Genomic DNA, 16469 nt, shown 5'->3' with positions numbered 1-16469 from the left:
AAGTATTGTACTTTACTGTAAACCGGTCTTTTGATTAACTTGAAGGCTTCTTGATCGTCCAAAACATTCACATATATACAGTGGTGTAACCTATTTTCATGCATATAAGGATTCAACACCGAATTTCGTCAAAGTTAAAAAAACAGAATTATTTTTTATTTAACTGATGTCTTAGATGTTTCCTCAGATATTCTACTAAATAATTAAAATTGGTTTGTTTCGAGTTGGTTTTATTTCACGAGTAACCAACTCGACAACGGCGGCAGATTGCGTCACCTATTTTCGTGTACAATGTTTGATCTATAAATAAGTCGAGAAAAACACGTTGTATGGATACCGGGTGGTATAATTAATTTCTCTTAATATTTATCTTTAATATCAATTCATTATAACTAGTGACAATTCCTTTGATTTTAGACATATCTTACTTTGATCATATCAATGCCCGTTTTGATGCCTCAATACATTTAATTAAATTTTCAGGTTATGAATTGAATAGATCCATGTCAGTTTTTAAAGCCTGGTGCAGATTGGACTTGATCGAGTGAAAGTAAACTGACCTCATATCCTGGAAGTCAGTTCCAACTGCCAATGGCACCAACTGAAAAGTGATTTTTAGTGTTTTATTCTGATATATTATCTAGTTTGTGGTTTGTTTAGTTTCAGGTTGTGGTATTTCAATGTTTGTTATTACATGTGTCGTCATCAGATGAAATGTTTTTTTAAGAATTGTTATTTTTGTCATAAACATCTAAGCTAAAAAAACTCACGTAACTATTATTCAATGCTTTTATTTCAAGTACACATCATCCCAATTTGGTAGTGACAACATAATACTGGATGATTTTTCACATTCTACGTTCACTTTCTCAAGGGAGATAACCGTTGACAATTTATTTGTCTCAGACCACTTAAACATTAATGATTGAGAATGATATAGGTTGTACGTCCTACCTTTCTGCAACATGTTGGCTAATGAAGGCGGTTCTGTATTTAGACTGTTGCCTGCTGGTCCATTGATTTGAAAATGAAATATGGCTTCCAACATTTTACTGTTAATTCTGTTGCATCGTCTTGTATTCACATTCTTCCAGGCGCTTGCTCCTCGCTCGGTCCAAGCATTACTTACAGACAGGGACGCTAATACTCCTGCTATCTTTGTCATTCCTGGAATGAACTGTTTGTATACTGGTATTGACAATATTTGCACTGTTAAATATTGACTTTTTGTAACTTCAAATAGCACCACCATGAACTCATTTACCGATAAATTGGATTCATTGAAACATAACATTGCGAGGTTTAATAGCTAATATTATGCATAACATGATGACCAGTGGAGTTTCAGACATGTCACTAAGTAGTTTGGAGAGCACAAAAAGGGTTATTTTGTCTCTAATGAAGGCAGATTTGCTAGCGGCTTATCAAATGTTAGATGATCGAACACTTTTCCCGGTTAAGACTAAATAAAGAATTGCTAGATTTGGAAAGTTGAACTGCGATATGATATAAAGTTGGATACCAAGTCTGTAGATAAAGAACTCTACAAATAAAACAAAACCATACACAAAAATATTTTATGTAACAAAGAATTAACAACAATATAATAGACAAAACAATAATGAAATTATTTTTCATACAGGCAATGTGGGTTTAAACAATATTTATATAAAGCAGCTTTTTTATTCTTTATTATAATACAGAACAAGTTGGTACCACCTGAACATTTCCATTATTCTTAAAACTAACTAAACATTACTACGCATTTCGAAATGAATAACCCTTTCTTCAGACCTAGGCCCGCGTTTTCTATGAGTCAAATTCCCAAGTCACTTTAACAGTACAGTATACAACATCTCATATAATATTGTCCCTAAGTACAAGGAGAATTGTTTGCCGCATCTAGTACTCCTTACACCCAAGACCGTGCCTGGTATCCAATCCTAGTTTCACTTTCAATATTTTGGTACATCGATTTCGTGCAAATACGATTTGGGGACACATACAAAAACAGGTTCAACCTGAATAAATCAAAACTTTTTGTGGTTAATGTAGCAAGCAGATGAGACGACGAAGAACACCTACTGTACCTACTCCTATCTTTGAAGTAAGACAGGCCATATACATTTCAATTGTACGTCTGAGATTTCGGATAATATATCAGCGTGAAGGAAATGTTTTTAAGAATATAAAATGCTTTTACGTTTCGAAAATATAAACGCAATGAAAAAACCTCTGTAATTCCAAAGCTAACAGATCAGTAAAGAGGAAATAGTGTGATCTCGATTAACTTTGAGATTACAATCAGAATGTCAATCTGTTAAGCACTGTGCCATATACCTTGACTGCAATAGCCATCTTTCTTGTATTAAAGAAGTTTGTATAACGATTTGATTGGATTGTACGCTATCAAATACAGCCAACCATACTCCTCGATTACACGTGCATCAAAGCACTACTGTGCTGGATCTTTGGATCTCAGTGCATTTCATTGAGATGTTTTATCGCAGCGAGCTGCTAAATAGCCGGTTGCGGAACTGGTGCACCTTAATACATTTCATTTCATTATCGATTATACGTGCAGCCAAATAGTGGAAATAATTGGCTGTATTAGGTAGTGTACATTCCAATCAAGTCGCTGTATTTACAAATATCTGTGATACAAGAAAGGTGGCTATTGCAGTCAGGGTATTAGACGTAGTTTGAAATAGTTGCACATTGTGAAGATGGCACGTTAACAGTTTTACGTTTTATTATGAAAATATGCTGCTCACAAACACGATAAGGAGTTCTCAACACAAACACAAACACGATAAGGAGTTCTCAAACACAAACACGATAAGGAGTTCTCAAACACAAACACGATGAGGAGTTCTCAAACACAAACACGATAAGGAGTTCTCAAACACAAACACAAACACGATAAGGAGTTCTCAAACACAAACACGATAAGGAGTTCTCAAACACAAACACGATAAGGAGTTCTCAAACACAAACACGATAAGGAGTTCTCAAACACAAACACGATAAGGAGTTCTCAAACACAAACACGATAAGGAGTTCTCAAACACAAACACAAACACGATAAGGAGTTCTCAAACACAAACACAAACACGATAAGGAGTTCTCAAACACAAACACGATAAGGAGTTCTCAAACACAAACACGATAAGGAGTTCTCAAACACAAACACGATAAGGAGTTCTCAAACACAAACACAAACACGATAAGGAGTTCTCTAACACAAACATGATAATGAGTTTTCAAACACAAACACGATAATGAGTTTTCAAACACAAACATGATAATGAGTTTTCAAACACAAACACGATAATGAGTTTTCAAACACAAACACGATAATGGGTTTTCAAACATGAAAAGGGTTGATTTGATTTTTTAAAGATCAACGCCTCATGCGAAGCTATTGGTTAAGTGATTCTCATCTACGTACTGAGAAAGAGGCGTGGTTTAAACTACGATGATTAATAATAATAATGATAAACTCTTTATTTTACATAGGTCAGAATTAGGCCCAATACACAAGGGCATGGTCCTGTCTAACATTCAGCCCACGGAGACAATATAAAATGAATGAATAAGGGAAAAATATATATATATATATTGAAGTGGTGATATAATGTTTTATGGAACCATTGGACTACACAATAACCTGACAATAATAACTTACTTAAACAAATAAAAACAAAATAGTTCACTTAAAAAACTGGTCTGGAAATGCTCAATAATGTCAATATAGAGCGACCCTTCATTAAAGTGATTGTAAAGAGGTTTTCTAGAATTTTCATGTGTATCGGGGACACTGATAGCATCAATTTTCACCATTCCGTTTTTCAATCAGACATCTGTGGTTCCTGCAATTCCGCTAAAACAAAGTGTTTGATGATGTCATTAATCGCGAAATATGTATTATCACATAAGACCCTTCTCGATAAGTGACGTCAGCTACCACGCGATACACATAATTCTTTTTCAGAAAACATCTTTAAAATCCCTTTAAAACACACATACCAATTGCACTAAATATCCGGCCCTGTTTCAAGATGACAAATATTTTTAGCAAACCAGTAAAAAATACTATTCAGAGTGATCAGACAATACCCCAGAAATTCCTCACAGTAAGGAAATATGTTATTTAACAGAGCATTAATTTGATTGATTGCCATTCGGTGACCCAGAAAATGCAAAACAATTGCTACAGATCATAGATGACAACGGAAAAAACACCCATCGAAACATCCTGAACTTTTTATAAAGTTGGATTCAACTCAGATCGTCTGGCCATCCATTGGCTTGCCAGCACCAAGCGGCGAAATGTCTCGATAAGTGCCCACGTTAAAAAAATGGCGTACAGCTGTATCCGAATTCCCGCGCTGCAGATTCAACAGCTGAAACTTTCTTAAGGTCAAGGTCATAAAAACCTTCTGTAATGGCCTTCTGAACATTTTTTAAATGATTGTCTAATATTAATTTACATACGGGACTTTCATTTTTACACCAAGCTGGTAGATACTGTGGTGTTGACCAAGTATTGAATTTGAACAGTAACCACGGGACTTTATTTAAAAATGGTTGACACATGGCCTTGACCTTTGCTTCAACTTGAATGGCAGTGTTTTTAATGGCGGCACAATAAGCCTCCTTGTTGACAGTATGAGTTCTGTCTTTATAGTATTTATGGTGAATAGTTACGTGTAGGTCCGGTGTGATATCAGAAGGTAAGAGTTCGAATCCTTTAGATACAAATTTATTATTATAATTTTCCAATGTGTATTTTTCTAAGTTTATATGCCAATCATAACGATGTTTTTCAAAATAATAAGCATAAGACATGATGATGTTGACTGGACTAATGTTGTCACGTCGAGAAAGAACGCGAACGAATGCTTCATCCATATCTCTCACTTTCATATGCTGAATGATGTGATTTCGACAGTTAGTGATAGTATCTCTCCAGATATACACAGGAAAATATTCCATAAAATCAGACACTTGTGACTTCCCGAGCATTTCCTGGGTAATTCTGGCCCACCCAGCGATATGCGAATGTTGAAAGGCACTCATTCCCTTGACCTTTAGTTTATCACCAGCAAAGATATTCTGCAATGTAACCGGAGAGGTGAAACGTCCGTCCGTATCCGTCCAGGCAATTATAGACGTATTGATGTACAGATCCATAAAGAAACTAGAATAAACTTGACGGTTATATCCAGGATTACGGTGAATTGTATTGGATAAAATGGATTGATCTTCGGGTAAATTTTCATATACAAACACAAAATTTATTCCCATTTGAGACTGGTGTTTCTTCAAATTTTCGGCGAGATATTTATCATTTGGATTTTCAGCATCAAAAATCAAGGCCACATTTCCTAACCGTTTACTCCAATATAAAGCTGTACTTCGCAAGGCTTGGCAATATAAAAACTCGGTTAAGTGTTTGGTTGACGTAAGGCGCAGAGTTAGTGTCATGGTATATTTACTTAAAGCCGGTAAAGAACGTATGGGTGACGTCAACTGAACGTTATTTGATGACGTATTTTGAAAATCCTGTAACGTCAACGACGACGTTTGTGACGTATTGTGTGGAATGGATAACACCCATTGTGTTATATCCTGCGGATGGAAATACAGTGTTGTAGTCGATGCAAAATGATACACTAACACTAGGATAACACATGTTAACACTACGGTGATTTGTTTGAGTCGTCTGGAGCACACAGCCCTTATCTTTCCTGAAAAAATATCATTAACATATAATTAGTCTTCGATTTCAAATATGATAATAGTTCAAACATTTTAAGGTGCAATATAAGTAATATAACCCTCGATACTCTTCCTTTCTCGCCAGAATAACACTTCTAACAACGGTTTCAGGAACTTAGCTAGCAAACTTATTGAATGACAACAGGCGTTCTGGGGTGGTGACCAATTCCCTCCGCTCTCCGGCTCTTCTAAAAGTCAACACGGTGTAGATGCAATGATGAACAGGATTGACCATCTAATCAAAATTATTTTTAATACAGCCACTTCAGTTATATATTAAAAATAAAAGCTTATAAAAAAATGGAACGAAAGTTAGGTCTAATTTTTAATCGTAATAATAAGCACGATAATAATGACAACTCATTCAAGGTCACTAGTAGACTGAGATTAGAAACCACCACTGCAATGTTTTAAATATAATCAGGGCGTATAACTTCCCAAAAATGTTGTTTGTTGCCCCTTAAAGTTCTTACGTACGTTGCATCGTACGGTATCAATATCATGAAATCACAAAAACATTAAACTATATTTTCCATATGAATAGTAATTATTTTCTTTGTAAGACATATAGAAGCAGGAAAGTAAACATTAAGAACACAAGTTATATGGATATACTACTTTTAGTTAGCATTGTACTTGATAACGTTACCTGTATGTGTTTCGAAACGTAGTATGTAATAAAACTAGAAGTAGTATATCCATATAACTTGTGTTCTTAATGTAATTATTTTGTTGATTTTTGTAGGTTCAACCTGATCATTACTAAGTTATTTTTGTCTCTATCATTGTATTTAAATGTAATTTTATGTTTTTGAATTTGTTACGAATGAAGTGGGGGTATAAATCATTTTATCTTAGGGTTAGGTAACTACTGTATCCTACTGGCCACCGGATTGCTAGTTAAACTTGTATTGATAGAGACAAAATCTAATCCTCACAATATTTGAGTAATATTCAGTAATCGATAATGGTTGGTTGGTAGCTGACAAATTAACGTTCGCTTCCAACGGATGCTGATATCCCAAACTAGGTAGTTGTTGGTAGATGACAAGTTAACGTTCGCTTCCAGTGGATGTTGATATCAAACTAGGTAGTTGTTGGTAGATGACAAGTTAACGTTCGCTTCCAGTGGATGTTGATATCACAAACTAGAAAGTTGTTGGTAGATGACAAGTTAACGTTCGCTTCCAACGGATGCTGATATCACAAACTAGTTAGTGGTTGGTAGATGACAAGTTAACGTTCGCTTCCAACGGATGCTGATATCCCAAACTAAGTAGTTGTTGGTAGATGACAAGTTAACGTTCGCTTCCAGCGGATGTTGATATCGCAAACTAGGTAGTTGTTTGTTGTCGTAGTAGTTGGTAGTTGAATTGTTTCAAATTGGATGATTCTGTGTTGTTGGTTTGGTTGTTGATTCTGTGTTAGATCTGGTCGGGTCGAATGACATGGCGGTGAAACTCTGCCCTGGATGATGTAGTCGATAATTGGATTTTTGTAGTTTTATTGCACCAAGTAACCTTGTTTTATTCTAGGTTTGATATAGAAGAACATTGTGTCACATAGTTTTGCATGTTCTTGGTGACAATATAAGGATCAAGGATTACAAATTGCTATGGCCTGTGGTCTTGCTAATACATAATAACGTAACAATAGTTGTAGTTAATATTACAAGTGTACATGGGCTTCAGTACGGCAATCGACCGTGAAGAATTACACACAACTTGTCACATCTGACTTGTAAGCGCCTACGGCACTAAGTCATAATTTCCATGTTGATGTAACATTGAGCTGAATTTAGACCGTTAAGTCTGTTATATATTACTACAGGTCAGACCCGTTTAAATATAAGCAGAATAGTTATGAATGAAAATTGTACGATCAAATACGTACCTCCTTAAGTACAACAAAACACACTCATTTTCTAATTTGATGTACAAATCAGTTAAGTATAAAAATAAATATAAAAAGGCTTTAGTTGTAATTCCCATTTGAGTTCCTTTTTTCCCGTTAGGGCTACTTAACAGATTAACTATTTCCGTAAGGGCGACTTATTAAATAAATTGTTTGGATAGCATTAGGTCATAATTAAACACGCTTAAACACGTTTTTGATTCAGTTATTAATATCATTAACTATAATGAGCCAAAATATCTCTACCCCTACGTCCTATAGAGCAAGGTGTGACATAAAAGGGAATGGGGTTCGCATTTAGTAACTGGGGTATGAATAACTGGACACAATTATATGGATAACAATTACTTTAATGAATAACTTGCAACGTTTATCATCATTGCTTGATAAAGACGAAAGTATCATCGTCGAAACATCGTAAGTTATTTATTAAAGTAATTGTTATCCGTATAATTGTGTCCAGCTATAATTTTACAAATCCACAAATGTCACATCGACAAATGATGGCCTGTCCGGCATATCCGCGGGTCAATAGGGTCAACAATCGATTTAACACAGATAAGCATCTAAACATGTTATACCTACTTTACCTAGGATATGCGATAATATAATTACATGTATTCAGTTTACATGCCTAAAGCAGTGGCGGCGCCAGCATCCAGTAACTGGGTGTTCAAATAGGGAGATGACCGACTTAACGTATGAGGGATAACTCTCGGGTGGAAGCGCTGTGGAATTCTTGAGAAAAAGAATTGATTCGATGCACTCTGGCTTTTAATTTGAATTTTCTCAGCCCCCGCTGCTTCTCCTCCTGTACGCCGCCACTGGCCAAATGCAAGTGACCTACAAAAATTTGCTATCGATTTGACCACTGTCGGGTTTCACCTGAAGGTATCTCGATACGGGTCACCGACTTGTTTATTTAATTCGTAAATCAGAAAACCAATACAAACGATATCAAATGAAGAGCAGTTTTACGTCCTACTTTTCTGGACCTGACTGGTCATGATGTGTGCAATTATTGGTCTAAAGGGGAAGTACAACGGTAAATTGTCAAATCCGAACGACAAGACTCTTTCCTGCATCACTGACTAGGGCGAAAATGCGTAATGTTGAGAGCAAAACTTCAACAAACAAAGATCGAGTCGTATAATACACCCTTTTGAAGATATGTGACCAATAAGGGTCTACTGTTCGCTGTCAAACAGAGCTGACCTTATCAACTTACATTCAAAATCTAACACTAGAAAGACGTTGGTAAAAGAATATTTTCCGGTCCAAGAACCAGGTTTACCTCTGAGAGGGGGCGAGATATCTGAGTTACCCAGTTATGAGATTTTTGTCCGAAAACCTTGCTTTCGGGGCTGCGAGGGGGCGGGGATGGCCCTTTGACTCCGCCACTGTCCAAGAAAAATATGAAGTTTGATTAATTAACATTTGAAATTTAAATGGCACACATTACAAATTGAAAAATCCTCTCTGTGAATATTCTATTGCCGAGATTCATTATTTCATTCATTGATTTCATTGATAACCATCTTAGACTTCCAGAACTTTCATCAGGGTGATATTTCAATTTATATAAAAACTGATTGCCATAAGAATCCTGAATGGTCCATCAGTAATTAGTTATTTTATAATTAAAGTCATAGAACAAAAGACCTGATCATTATAATTATAAAAAATAGAATAAAAATAGTGAACATACCACACGTGTCCATTAATATAGTCCCTTGTGAGTCGAATACGGGTGAAAAGGTGGACATATATCATCCAGTGCACGTCACGCTATATGCTTCTAAACCTAATTATTAGAAACCGGTTTCGAGGCAATAAATATAAAGAGTGATTAATAATGTCCATGGCCATAGCTTCTATTGTGTTTATTTTGTTGGTAAAAAATCCTGATCGTCAAGCGTAGCGGGTTGAAATTTTTTTGGGCGTGAAAACTGAGGCCTATATGATGCTTTGACTTCGAACATAAAATCTTTTTCTTGCTTAGTAATACAATTTGTTTTCTATTGAACCAAGCAATAGAATGCTTCTCGAAATGTAGGGTTCAGTGAACAATTATAATTATTATATTTTATCAAATTTAGCACGAAGTATTTGCCTATAGATAGTTATTCATAGTATTTCTTCTATGAATCTCATTGTAGGCAGTAGTGAATATAAACTAACATGAACTCACTGGACTGACCACCCTAAAGACAGCTAAGCCATTGTCCAGTGAGGTCAGTTAAAGTTTAAGAGAGTGGAGGGGTAACAATAGGTGTTAGTAAGGTCAATATGTAGTAATTATGTGCTTTATAAAACTTAGATATACAAAATTTGGTTTACAAAAATATGTAAAGGTGGGAAGAGACAATGGTTTCAATTCAAGTTTGAATTTGACGATTTTCGATTAACGGAATTTGAGTTATTGTACTTGACTTAGTAGAAACGCATCAAAATTTGTTGGCTTGTGAACGCAATGAAGGTTTATGTCAGAATTTTATTAAATTTTGTGTGATTTTTAAAATCTTGCAAAAATCAGATCTTTGATACGATTTTACGACGATTGGAGACCGCCTCTGGCATACTAAAATTTATCAGGTAAGTGGGCGTATCTTGCTAGGCAACTACTTGTTGTTTCTGTATATGTCTTTTCTATACCGATATATGTCAGAGTATCGAGAAAAGACGAGTCGTCATTTTAACTTCCAAGCGCGGATAATTCTGGACACACATGAATTTGAAGGCTCAATTTTCGACGGTGAGCCTTGAACACTATTACTGATTGGCTTAGCTAAAAACGATTCCGATTCTGAGACTAAGGTATGATTGGTTGAACATGTTCCTTTAAATCAAAATTACATAAAACTATATAAAATATATCACCATTTGCAACCAATCTTACCTTTAAAAGCACTCATTTCGTACCCCTTCCTTACAATTAGTCCAGTTACAGATGGCAATAACATGGTATTGAATTCTCGCTGATGACAGCTGGAAAGCTATTTGTTAGTAATGTCCACCTCATTTGCTAGAGTTTAACACGGACAAAACATTATGACCATTAAATATCGTTTAGAATGACTGAGTCAGCTGTTGGCTTAAATAAAAGTGAATAAATTTACTGATATAAGGACGCTCGTTCGGAGCATTCAATACAAAATCTTAATACATTGTTTTTTCTGTAGATAAAGTTAAGATCAATATTTTTTATCCTAGGACTTACTTGGTATAGATTTTAATCCGAAGCTAAACTTCCGGAGTTCCACGAAGAAGGAAAAATCCTATCCCTCGACTGTATTGTAGTGTCGTGTGAGGGGGGGGGGGGGGGGTGACATTGGGCAAAGTACATTGTAGAATATTTGGTAATGTCTTGATGGACTCATTAGACATTAATGGTTCAGCTTTGTATAAATGACATAACAATTTGGCCTTTGTCGTTGTGAAATTTAAAAAAAAAACTAGATCCAAAATTGGATCCGAGCGACCCCCATAAAAAGTGATGTAACCGTGACGATAGCTCATCACATATCACGTCCGAGGTAGTGTCTGGCAACTCATCGATGATATAACGAATGCGATCACATCCGAGGTAGGGTCAGGCAACTCATCCATGATATAACGAAGATGATCACGTCCGAGGTAGGGCCGGGCAACTCCTCCATGACCTAACGAAGATGATCACGTCCGAGGTAGAGTCGGCAACTCATCGATGATATAACGAAGGTGATCACGTCCGAGGTAGGGCCGGGCAACTCATCCATGATCTAACGAAGATGATCACGTCCGAGGTAGAGTCGGGCAACTCATCGATGATATAACGAAGGTGATCACGTCCGAGATAGAGCCGGGCAACTCACCCATGACCTAACGAAGATGATCACGTCCGAGATAGAGCCGGGCAACTCATCCATGACCTAACGAAGATGTTCACGTCCGAGGTAGAGTCGGGCAACTCATCGATGATATAACGAAGGTGATCACGTCCGAGGTAGGGCCGGGCAACTCATCCGAGGTAGGGCCATGCAACTCAACCATGAACTAACGAGAGTGTATTTGAAAACGCATCGAGGGAGGATTTGAAATAATAGCACAATTATTTATGATACCCCTGGGATGATGCATTAGAACACTGGATCATTAATAGAAGACTGGGAATCCTAGACAAGACACGAACTTTACTGTAATAACCTATGTAAATACATGTATAGGGTGGATAAACATTGTAAAACCATAGATTTCTCACATAAAGCTTTTATTTACAGAGCCTGTGATTGGTCGCATTTTTAGTGACCGTAAAGGGACGGATTCGCCATCCTATCGACCAATATAACTTTAGTCTCAGAAACAAGAATTCTTTTAGCTAATATTTAGCTCGCCGCTGAAATTTGAGCATGTTTGTCCAAAATTACCCGAGCTTGAAAGTAAAAAAAGACGACTCTGTGATATGAAAAGACATATAAAAAATAGAAAGTGCAATTCCTAGATTGAGGTATTTTTGAAGGAATTGTGTAATTTTCTAGTACTTCTGAAGACTATTTACAGATAAACAAGACCAAAATCAACCCCCCAAATTCCGAAACTGCCTCTCTAATATAGTAGCGCATTCCAAAATCATTGGAAATAATTCAAACATCACCAAAAACACTCAACGAAACATCTAGCTTTTAAGACGTTACTTACCACCAGTACATAAACGAAGTCTTTTCCAAAATCTCAAGTTTTTTACTGTCAACTGCTTTTCAGACACCATTGATTTAAATATCTTTAGATCTGTTCCTTCTAATATAGTTTAATTGTTGTTACTAAAATAAATAATAGATCGATCTAGTACAAAGTCTATTACCATACGCATTTTAATATGAAACAAAATATATAATATAATTCAAGATGGCGGGAGATCGACGAAACATTTCATTACAAATTAGAGTAGTTTCTCACTTTGAGAAAGGAATTTTCTAATTTCGTCAATATTTCCATATCGTTTGTTGAAAGTTTAACTAGTTTGTACATGGTTGTTTTGTCCAGTAATAACAGCTTACAAATTTATTTTTATTGGTTCAGAAAAGTAGGACGTAAAACTCCATTCATTTTATTTTATTTTTTGAATATTTATTGGAAGTCACAGTAAAAATATGATGTAGTTCATCTTGAGTTTCTCCAAAATGACATTGTGTACATACTCTGTTAATTCTTTTAACATGCACGTATCAGTGGTGTTTCTAGAAAGCATCAGGTAAGGGGCCGAGCAGAGGGGTGGGTGACCCGGGCCAGCCTCTTTTCTGGGGGATGGGGGCATGAGGTATGTATAAATGTTGCTAATATTTTGTTGTATATAGTTATCTTTCAACCTCTGAGATATAAAACAGTTTTCATTATCAACGCCTTGGTTATTCCAAACATACACTATTAAAACTTAATGTTTCTATGAGATAATCTAACCATGGTTTATAACTGGCACCTTTTACAAGAGATTTTTAACAAATGATATTTTAGTATACGTGTATTTACTTGTCTACAAACCTTATATGGTAGCTTACTTAATTCAAATCTAACTACGGAATTGGTAGAGCAATTGCGGGCATAAACTAGTATGAACTTTTCTATTGAATTAAATTATGTATAACCCTTTAACCAATTCGATCATCAGTTAACAGACCTGAAAATTATTCCTAATGATATATGAACAACCTGGTATAGATACTAAGACAGTCCGATTAATTCGCGAAAACTATTGGATTAAAACATTACAAACAATGCACCCTTTGGAATGAATATACAAGTAGACTTTCAGATTATACCATTTGTTATTCAACAAAGCTACATAGCTGGGCAAGTTCCCCGAATAATATTTATCGATACTCTCTCATTTGAGGTTAAGCCATCATGCCCGTGCTTGTCCTGTGGTAACAAAACTTACATTACCGGTATGTTACTACATAAAATCGTATACCTGTGATACAGTTTGCTGGAAGCAGTCGTTAACTTGTCATATTTTAATGCGATGTCAAATATTAATTCCAGAGACAAAATTATTTCACATTTTTGTAACGTTTTCCAGTATATAACGAGTAAAGTAGACTCTGTGTAATTCCTGATTATTTTTTTTGTTCTACAGTCACTTTAATAGAATAGGAATCCAGAGCCACGAATACAAAACGGAAAGTACCTATATAGAACAATACACACAATAGATTTTAAACCAGGCAATAATTCATGATAGTCGGCAAGATCAAAAAATACTCGTCTTGTCCATGTATAAAGTTTCCATAACAACCAGATAATGTTATCAATATAAAGATCTATTCTAACGATTTAATCAGTCGTTGCTTGGCGCTAGAACAATAGATAGCACTGAAAAGTCGTCGTGCTCTTAAAAACCACGAATGTATGTTTGAAGTCATCCAGGCCCGTAGCCAGACTTGATTGTTCGGAGGGGCAATGGTGTATGGTGTGTAAATTCACCGGTTGTCAGAATTTTTTCGGGAAGACATGCCCCCCTCCCTTCCCATTTTGCCCTCCTGTAGTCACGGACCTCTGGTCATCTTCATATTTGACAGGTATAATTCTCACCTACCAAACCAACACCACCAGGAACGAATCATCCAATTGATCCAGATCTTAAAACTGCTAGCGGACGTTAACTTGTCAACTACCAACAACTACCTATAGTCTGTGATATCAGTTAACTGCTGGCAGTGGACGTTAACTTGTCATCTACCAACAACTACCTAGTCTGTGATATCAGTTAACTGCTGGCAGTAGGCGTGAACTTGTCATCAACCAACAACTACCTAGTTTGTGATATCAGCATCTGCTGGAAGCGAACGTTAACTTGTCATCTACCAACAACTACCTAGTCTGTGATATCAGTTAGCTGGAAGCAGGCGTTAACTTGTCATCTACCAACAACTACCTAGTCTGTGATATCAGTTAGCTGGAGGCGAACGTTAACTTGTCATCTACCAACAACTATCTAGTTTGTGATATCAGCACCCGCTGGAAGCGAACGTTAACTTGTCATCTACCAACAACTACCTAGTTTGTGATATCAGCATCCGCTGGAAGCGAACGTTAACTTGTCATCTACCAACAACTACCTAGTTTGAGATATCAGCATCTGCTGGAAGCGAACGTTAACTTGTCATCTATCAACAACTACCTCATCATAAGATTTCAAACACCTCTGTAATTCCAAAGCTAACAGATCAGTAAAGAGGAAATAGTGTGATCTCGATTAACTTTGAGATTACAATCAGAATGTCAATCTATTAAGCACTGTGCCATATACCTTGACTGCAATAGCCATCTTTCTTATATTAAAGAAGTTTGTATATACATGTATAACGATTTGATTGGATTGTACGCCATCAAATACAGCCAACCATACTCCTCCATTACACGTGCATCAAAGCACTACTGTGCTGGATCTTTGGATCTCAGTGCATTTCATTGAGATGTTTTATCGTAGCGAGCTGCTAAATAGCCGGTTGCGGTACTGGTGCACCTTAATACATTTCATTTCATTATCGATTATACGTGCAGCCAAATAGTGGAAATAATTGGCTGTATTAGGTAGTGTACATTCCAATCAAGTCGCTGTATTTACAAATATCTGTGATACAAGAAAGGTGGCTATTGCAGTCAGGGTATTAGACGTAGTTTGAAATAGTTGCACATTGTGGAGATGGCACGTTAACAGTTTTACGTTTTATTATGAAAATATGCTGCTCACAAACACGATAATGAGTTCTCAAACACAAACACAAACACGATAATGGGTTCTCAAACACAAACATGATAATGAGTTTTCAAACACAAACACGATAATGGGTTCTCAAACACAAACATGATAATGGGTTTTCAAACACAAACACGATAAGGAGTTCTCAAACACAAACACGATAAGGAGTTCTCAAACACAAACACGATAATGGAGTTTTAAACACAAACACGATAATGAGTTTGAAAAGGGTTGATTTGTTTCGTTAAATGTTTATGCCTGATGCGGAGCTATTTGGATAAAGTGATTCTAATCTATGTTTTGAGAAAGGGGCGTGGTTCTGCTAGAAGTGGGCGTTAACTTGTAATCTTTACGAACAACAATGGCGAATGTCACTTTAACTGTGCGCGTTTTAAATCATTGATTTAAATATTGCAATTGTCTAAATATTTGAACAACAGTTTAGCATGTTATTTGATTTAGACGATCACATTTCTTTAAAAATATCAGCTATACAACTGATTGAAACAGACTGAGGTGGATAATGCTGAATACACCGAGATGAATATTCTAAAGGATATTACGAGACAAAAAGCATTACGTCTCGAGAAATAAATCTTGAGTTTTACGTCATATTAAACTCTAAATAGTATGGTGGCTCACATATGACATATTTCACTTTTAATTTTGAAAACATTAATTTTCAGCTAGGTGATAATTATTTTCACCTATGTTAAAATTAGGTGACTATTCTACTTTTCCCCTGGTGATAATCATTTAAATAAAAAGTGGAGCATGTCGTATGTGAGCCACCGTATAATTCCTGTAATTTTGAATCAAAAACCACATTGAAACGTTGAAGTAATAAATATACCACAAGTATATATCCACAAAGTTGTCGTAATGATTGTGATTTATTTTAAAAGCCATGAATGTTTTCCAGAACACCCGTTAAGACTTTACTTTCAATGCCAAATTGCGTTAGATGCATTCTCCTCCGTTCTGGATCGTCACTACTAGTACTCTCTCAAATTAAAAATGGGAACCATGGTGC

The 16469-nt window shown here is 36.0% G+C and overlaps 2 protein-coding genes across 2 annotated transcripts; both read right to left on the bottom strand.

Annotated features, from left to right (window-relative positions):
* Nucleotides 1–3153: 3153 nt before the first annotated feature.
* On the bottom strand, nt 3154–3303 carry LOTGIDRAFT_136164 (hypothetical protein; the record flags this gene model as incomplete). Its single annotated transcript, XM_009046613.1, has 1 exon — nt 3154–3303. The coding sequence occupies one exon, from the start codon at nt 3301–3303 to the stop codon at nt 3154–3156; it is 150 nt and encodes a 49-aa protein (XP_009044861.1).
* Nucleotides 3304–4353: 1050 nt separating this feature from the next.
* LOTGIDRAFT_170772 (hypothetical protein) lies at nt 4354–10613 on the bottom strand (the record flags this gene model as incomplete). Its single annotated transcript, XM_009046612.1, has 2 exons — nt 4354–5753; nt 10598–10613. The coding sequence occupies 2 exons, from the start codon at nt 10611–10613 to the stop codon at nt 4354–4356; spliced, it is 1416 nt and encodes a 471-aa protein (XP_009044860.1).
* Between the last annotated feature and the right edge of the window lie 5856 nt (nt 10614–16469).

Source organism: Lottia gigantea (genome assembly GCF_000327385.1).
Source record: "Lottia gigantea unplaced genomic scaffold LOTGIsca_103, whole genome shotgun sequence".
NCBI lineage: Eukaryota > Metazoa > Mollusca > Gastropoda > Lottiidae > Lottia > Lottia gigantea.
This window is presented reverse-complemented; position numbering and strand designations above follow the sequence as displayed.